At 44.7% G+C, this 7,586-nt stretch overlaps 1 protein-coding gene across 7 annotated transcripts in view; it reads right to left on the bottom strand.

Annotated features, from left to right (window-relative positions):
- The window catches only part of znf536 (zinc finger protein 536), a 242,453-nt gene that overhangs the window by 71,186 nt on the left and 163,681 nt on the right, over window positions 1–7,586 (bottom strand). For all 7 annotated transcript variants that reach the window (XM_034198876.1, XM_034198874.1, XM_034198873.1 and 4 more), the window contains one exon: window positions 5,653–7,374. In XM_034198876.1, coding sequence (XP_034054767.1) covers window positions 5,653–7,374 — 1,722 coding nt within the window. The remainder of the gene's footprint in view (window positions 1–5,652; window positions 7,375–7,586) is intronic.

The raw sequence follows: 7,586 nt of genomic DNA, 5'->3' as shown, positions 1-7,586 counted from the left end.
TCTTTTGAAATATTCCCAAATCTTATGGTTTAATCTTGGTTCGGTCTAGATCATTTCAGGGGTTCCAATGCATGTTTAGTGCTTTAGGAAAGATCTCAAGAACGACCAGAAAAGCTCTTTACTTTAAACTGTACCTATCATGCTATATTCGAAATATATATTGTAGTTTTTTTTTTTCAAAATACCAAACAGATCACCCATTGTAGCCATGCCTCATACTGCTCAAACCCCTCTTTTGAAGCCCTGTTAGAGAGACGCAGATTTTGGGTCCTTAGCTTGAACAAAATAAATAAGAGGAGGCGGAGCTAAGGCCTGATCTGAATTCTACCGGAGATAAAGTTACATTTGGTTGTGATAAACGCCATCCTGTTTAAACCACGTCAAGGATTATTTCTGAAATAGTATGGAGCTCAAATGCTTTTTCTCCTGCAGGTTTATCACAAGGTGAGTTCCTTTTTTATTTCCTGCTTTTTAAACACATGTGCTCTCTAGTACCTCATTCACACCAACGGTGTTTCAGGGCCGGTTCGGAGCTGGAGCTTGAAAAGCACCGGGTTTTCCTCTTCACACCGCAGCGGAGCAGCCTCTTAGCTCCGGAATCCGGGTTCGTTTCAAGCACCAAAAAATTGTCCGGCCAGAGCAAAAGCACCGCATACGTCACGCTTACGTCGAGGCGGGGGCAGGGGCGGACAACAACAAAAAGCCGGCGTTGTATCCAGTTTGTACACAACGATGGAGAAACTTAACAAGCAGCAGTGGTCAACTGAAGAGACCTACTACTTACTGGGAATCTGGTCTTCCGAAGAGGTGCAGAGGAAGCTGGAGCACAATCAGCCATTGTTGTTGTCGGTGTCAGCTGTGAGGGGTTTCCGCCTGGTTTGGCTTTATGAAGCAGGCACATAAACAGTTACATCATGACGCAAACGATGACGCAATGACGCAGCACCAGTCGGACTCTGGGCAGTGTGAAAAGAGCCGGAGCTAAACCGAAGAACCGGTTCTGAACCTGAAAAGCTCTAGCACGGAGCTTAAACCGGAGTTGCGTTGGTGTGAATGAGGTATAGGACAGGCTAGCTCTGAGTGTTAGCGAGGCTTGCTAATGTAAACAAAGATGTCCAAAACACGTCAGGCATTGTTTCTGATAGCAATTTTCTGTGGGTCCGCCGCCAAATTGACGTCAGTTCGGATGGAATCTGTATCCGCTCGTTGTACCCCCGTTTTTTAAAGATTTGGGTACGGAGGAAAAGAGAGAGGGTTTTATTTTCTGACGCTGCGTGAGTTCCCCGACGCACCGGGGACACATATTTATGTATAAAATACATCACAAAGTGCATTTTACATGATAGGTCCCCTTTAAATCAAGTTGGGTATGTCAAACTACACCTTACCTCATGCTTACATTGTGTGAAACACAGGTGTCACAATTAACTCCATTAGGCGCTTTCACACTGCGGTACTTTTCCCACAAAGGTTCATGTGAACTTAGTTCATGTGAACTCTTTTATCGCGTTCACACCAAAAAGAGCCGGTACTAAAATTAGTTCATGTGAACCTTTTTACCCCCACGAAAGTCCCTGCTAGAGAGCAGGGACTTTCGAACGGCTCTTTTGTGAGAAAAGAGCTATATTTCTGATTGGCTGGAAGGATTGCAAACCACGCCCCGCAAAACTCCCAAAAAGTTTTGTGAAACCGCCATTTTATTATCCTCGCATTAGCATTATTAGCATTAGCATTAGCCCAGCGCAGAAACACAGAGAGACTAACTTATGGCAACACAAAATAAAACATGGGAGCGGTGGAGATGAGGAGGTGTCGGCGTTCTGGCGATTTACAGTCCCTAACTCCGGGGACTTCCGGCCAGGGACTCCGGGTGGCAGTTTACGCCGTGAAGTGGTTTGCGGCCTGCCAGTAAACCCAAAGCAGAATAAGAACAAGTGACGTCAGCGGCTTCATTTGCCTAATCCACCCCCAGGGACTTTTTCCAGTGTGAACGCGATCTGTACTTAGTTCATGCGAACTAAAGAGTTCACATGAACTAAGTTCACATGAACCTTTGTGGGAAAAGTACCGCAGTGTGAAAGCGCCTTAAGGTACTGTTTCTACATTACTTTGCTTCTGGCTTCTATGTAGTGACACAACATCAGCCCAATACAATGTGCAACCTCTCAAGTTTACAACATTAGACTATTGTCACTGCCATCTAATGTGTGTACAGGAGGTGACACTCCCAGAGAAGGTGACACTCCCAGAGAGTTTGAATCACCGACAAACACCGAAAAACAACAGCACTTGTGAGGAGACCTCCGGAGCCCAATGTGGGAGTACTTGTTAATTGGAAGCGATGGGTCTAATTGATGTGAGAATATACGGCATTTACCTCTCGTTTTTTCTCCCTCCCATCCACTAAATCTCTGTTTACGAAAAGCCCACTTCTCAAATTGTGAGAGGTGCTCGGCTGCGAGCTCTGCCATTTTCTCCTCGGGAATCCTCCACGCGCTCATGCAAGTCCTTACACTCCTGTCAACACTTTCTCTCCTGCTTGTCAATCTCAACCTTCCGAAGTCCTGGTCCACGTTTTAATATATGAAATGAACAAGGGAGCGGGGGGTAATGTAAGTAATACGATGTGAGGAGCGATGTTCGCAAGCATTCACGGCATGTACAGCACTGTTTGAATAATGTAATACTTCAAGTTTGATAATGTATGGCTATAGATAGGTCTCCACTGCAGCCAAGTATTGATTGCGTGAAGCACATCTACAGTAGGCCTACAGCAAATGGTGCGGGTTCATATCAATCTTTACACAGCGTACTGTACCTCGGTAACCAGATACCTCGTCTGATTACAGAGACCTCAGGGCCGCTGCTGTTGTTAATGACATTTATTTATAAATCCAATTCCTGCGCCAATTGGGGGAGGTGTGGTTTAATACTACAGATGTGTGAATATGCGTGGATCCGTACATGTGTGTATCTGTTTATGTGTCAGAGTGCAAGTACATTCATGTGTATTGCAGCCCCTTTGGCCCCTCCTCTGGGTGTACTAATGAAGAGACGGCCACTCCAGACGTGTGGCGCGTGCCCTACAACAGCTCCCGAAGATTCAAGGGAGAATTTCGATATTAATGATTTATGCCGTATTTGCATACAAACCTAATGCAAACCCACTCCAGATAATCACATTTTGCCAGGTCTGAATTGAGTTTTGCGGATGTCTTTGCCACCCCCCTCACCTTCTCCTCCTACCCAATAACAGTGGAATGTGGGTGACCCCCAACACAAGGGGTTTACAAGTGGACACATAAAGAGGGGCTGTAATAGTGCGTTTTGCTATGAAACACAAGGATCTATTTTCTCATCCGAGCTTTATCAAACAACTGTAGTATGTGTGGTAGAACTGGCAGCAGTCACAGTAGAAATTATAGTTGAAGGGAGGGTAGTATCAACAGGCGTGGGAGAAGTTCATTTACCCACGTAATGAACTGATATTCTACTAATTTTACACTGCTGTATACTTCTAGGTCACTGCATTCCTGCATTCAAGTATATCTTCTTTTTACAACTATACTTATCGGGTTGCAGATATCCCTAATTTCAATATGATACAGTAAGTTGATATGTGATAATCAATGAAAATATCGAATACAGTACATAAATCTTCAATTTTAGTGTATGACAGACTTGTTCAACATTGTGGTATTAAAGAGTACTACTCTGCTCATTTTCCGGTTCATATTAGTATTTAGTGCCTCTCCTGTGACATGTCTCCATGCTTAAATGTTCAAAAAGTTCTTTATTTTTATCATACTGTGCTGCAGCACCTCTTTTCACCCTCTGTATGAAACCAGAGCCGAGTCTGCTCTGATTGATTAGCTGGAAAGCTCTGTTGTGATTGGTCAACTGCTCAGAAACTTTTATTTAGACTATCACGTACAATGTGAGTGCTAGCCAATAGAAGCGCCAGTGTTACATAGTGGATAAATGTACCATTTTGCTCTTAAATTAAAGGTCAGAAAATGTTGCTCTAGAAACAGTACTAGTAATGGCAGTACTAGTGGTAGTATTTGAAATCATAGTTATGATACTAACAGTACTCGTAGAGACTGTGATTGTCTTATCAACACTAAAAACACTTACTGGTGGGTTTACATTTGATTTACAGCATGCAGTCCATCACAGGGTTAACACTGACTCACGTTCAAACCTATAGGTAGATTATAATTACAGTCAGACTACGTTAAACTAACAACAGGTAAGTCCTTCTCTATAAAGGTCAAGCAGTCCTCGTTACAAAGGGAACTGCCCACATTACATAGCTTGTCTTCAAACACCTTCTGATTAAACACAAAGGCTCAATTAAACAAAACATATCCATATATTTATATACTAATCTAACAATCTAATCTAAAAATATGTCATCATGTTAAGCTATGAAAAGAGACCTGCTCCATAACAATGCATCGCATTTTGCCAGATGGAAAGGTCAGGTAAACACATGTAGCTGCATTGCTTCAAGAGTATACTATTATTATAGAGTATTGTATATTATATCTACTGTTCATTTATGAATGTAAACATGAGCTCTAAACATTTGTAGTCATTCTTTTATTATCCACATAAATAAAAGAAACATTTATGATTGTAGTTGATAAAACTGGAAAAATAATAAAACGTCAAGTTAATAAATGATTAAAAATTGAATGTCTAGATTTATGATGATCATGAATAGGAGACAGCAGTTGAGTAAATACTATACATTAATTCAGTTGAATACAACATTCTGCATCTCACCGTTACAATCCTTTTTATTTATTCAATGTTTTATTATTTTGCTTGCTTTTCAAATGTGGGTAATTGCCTACTCTGTCTGAAAATCTCTAAATTTCTAATGTGAATTTGTCACTGATAGATCTCAGTTTACACTGTTAGAACGAAGTAATGTTTCCCTGTCTGCATGTTCTATCTCTATATACTGTATTTTAAAGCTTTACAGCCATTTTGGGTTTTTATTTCTTCCTATAAGGCCCTTTAGAAACCACCGCTAAACAGTGAAAGAGCATTGTAAAGAAAGAAAAAAGGAAAAGAGAAAAAGCATTTCCTTCTTGGGTCTCAAGGAGCAGCTGTAACCTTAGCAGAATCATGAAAGTTGACAGTTCATTTTTCACAGGGTCATAGATCGACGAGTCTTATAAAGTAATGGGCTTTTGGGAGCTGGCTTTATGAGAGCTAAGATAGTTATAAGACATGTGGAGGAGGTGGCACGGGGAGCTGAGGTCCTGCTCTTACTCATCCAGGGTTATTCCCTCCATGCTGTGGAGCGGGAGGGAGGCGCTGCACTTCCAGTAATATAAACGCGTAATAAAGATTAATCTGTTGCTGGTCGGCAGGCTGATAGCTTCTAAACTTGCTTGAAATAAGGCTGAAATCACTTCAGGGCCAATCTCAAGACCTTTAGTGAGTGTCTGAGATTCCTTTGTGGGTGTCAGGGAAAAACACGAATATGTGTTTGTCTAGTGTATGCAGTGCTGGAAAATTGAATTTGTGTACCAAAAACACATGTGTATTCATGACTTTGGTGAAGCTGTCTGTGGATATATGTGTATGTTCTTCTGTGTGTGCTTTTCAGTGCAAGAAGGTGTTAAACACACTCACCAGGTGCATCTGGCCTCTTCATGCCCCCTGCAGGTGCTTCGCCTCCCAGGCCGTTGAATGCGGGAAGGTTGTCATTGCTGTAGGCTCTTAGGACAGACAGCATGTTCATCTGCTGCTCTAGGTGGCTCTGCTGCTCAGCCTTCAAGAGTCCTGGAGGCCCTCCGGGAGACAGGAGGGCCAGGCCTTGCTGCCATTGCTTCTCCAGTGGCAAAGCTTGGTTCTTGGATTGGGGAACCAGAGACAGTGGTGTCATGGTAGACGCTGGCAAACCACTCCTTAGGGGCAGGGAGGAGTTGTCTTGAAACATTTTGGAGTGGTTCTGGAAGTGGTCAGAACCTGGACTTTCTTGTTCCTCTCTCTCCATGTCCATTTGCCCATCCTCATCTCTTTCCTCCTCCTCTTCGGCCACTCCCCGCTCCTCTTCCTCTTCATCTGAGTCATTCTGTTGCAGCTGTCTTTTAGGGGTGGTTGAAGGAGTCTCACTAGCACTGCGTCGCCCAGCCTTTACCAGCTCGTCATCTGACACAACCTGGTCGTTTTCGGTGTCCCCCCTCACCCTGATATGGTCATCTCCAGCTGAAGGTGCTCCTCCAAAGGCCTGGATAGGAAGGTCTAGACCCTGTTCTGCTGGGCCCAAATACACTTGAAGGCCCTGGTTGGCCCTCTGGGATCCATCATACATGCCACCAAACCTCCTGTAAAAGTCACTCTGGAAGGGGTTGTAGGGCTGGTCCATATGGTTGTTCCAGCCTCCCTGGTTTTTCTCTCCATTTCTTTCTTCATCTTTGTCCAGGGCACCACCAGCATTATTGGCGTTGGTGGAGGTGTTGGGAGAAGTCTCTCCATGAAGCTCCTTGCTTGCTTCAGACCGCTGCTGTTGGGCCTTACCCATGTGGTTGGCCTGGAGGTGCAGAGCCATGAGCTCCAATGAGGAGGTGGAGTAGGAACAGAAGAGGCAGCCATGCCATGCCACATTATCATGGATGGTGGTAGAAGAGCCGGGGATCGATCCAGATCCAGACTCAGGCCGGACTGACACAGACAAATCAAGCGGTTCATACTGCGACCCAGGTTTGCCAGGCGCTGGTTTCTGTTTGACCTCGACCTTATCTTCCTGCTCAGCCGAGACGGCCCGCTTTGCTTTGGGCTCACCATTGTCATGGTAGAGCTGGGCCTGGAGCTGGGCTTGACCCTGGTTGTCCTTCAAATCCTTTTTCATGGAGCTGAGGACAAAGCTGTCCATAAAGGCCTGGAGAGAACCTTGAAAGTGAACTCCGTTTCCCATCATGCTTTGGTAAGCCCTGCTAAGGTCGGAGAAGCCATCTGGCGCTGTTGAGACAAGGGCGGACTGGCCATCGGTCGTCTTCATGTTCTCAGCAGAGGAGTCAAAGCGGCGGTCTCCGCGCTCACGATCTCGGTCGTGCGGAGACATCATGCCAGCCGATGCCCACTGATGGGGCAGCAATGGACCAGACCTGAAGTCCAGGTTGGGTGGCATGCTCTTGAAGACATTACGAAGGACATCCGGTCGGGCAAAGATTCCGCCACCAGTCGCCTTCCCGTGATCCTCCTTGTGGTCAGAAGAAGCATTGTGGCAAGAGGATGGAGCCGAGGTGGTGGAGCCGTTCTGGCGCTCACGGTGGTGGCGCTCCAGGTGGTACTTCAGACTGGCAGACTGTGTGCCAGCATAGTCGCAATGAGGGCACCGGTAGGGTTTCTCTCCTGAGAGGCCAAGAAAGAGACAGAGAAACAGAAAGGGAAAGAGCGGGAAAACAGTGAATAATTAACCTGATTATTAGATTGACTGGATATCAAAATCTATTTATTGGAGTAGGGAATGTGGACCCTAGGGTCATGTAACCTCCCTGAACAAAGAAAATTAGGTCAAATGTGTAGAGCTAAAAAGAAAAGATATGCATTTCATTAACTTCTAT

The sequence above is a fragment of the Gymnodraco acuticeps genome, unplaced genomic scaffold (genome assembly GCF_902827175.1).
Source record: "Gymnodraco acuticeps unplaced genomic scaffold, fGymAcu1.1, whole genome shotgun sequence".
NCBI classification, from domain to species: Eukaryota; Metazoa; Chordata; class Actinopteri; order Perciformes; family Bathydraconidae; genus Gymnodraco; species Gymnodraco acuticeps.
Note: the sequence above shows the minus strand (reverse complement) of the source record. Positions and strands in the feature narration are given on the sequence as shown.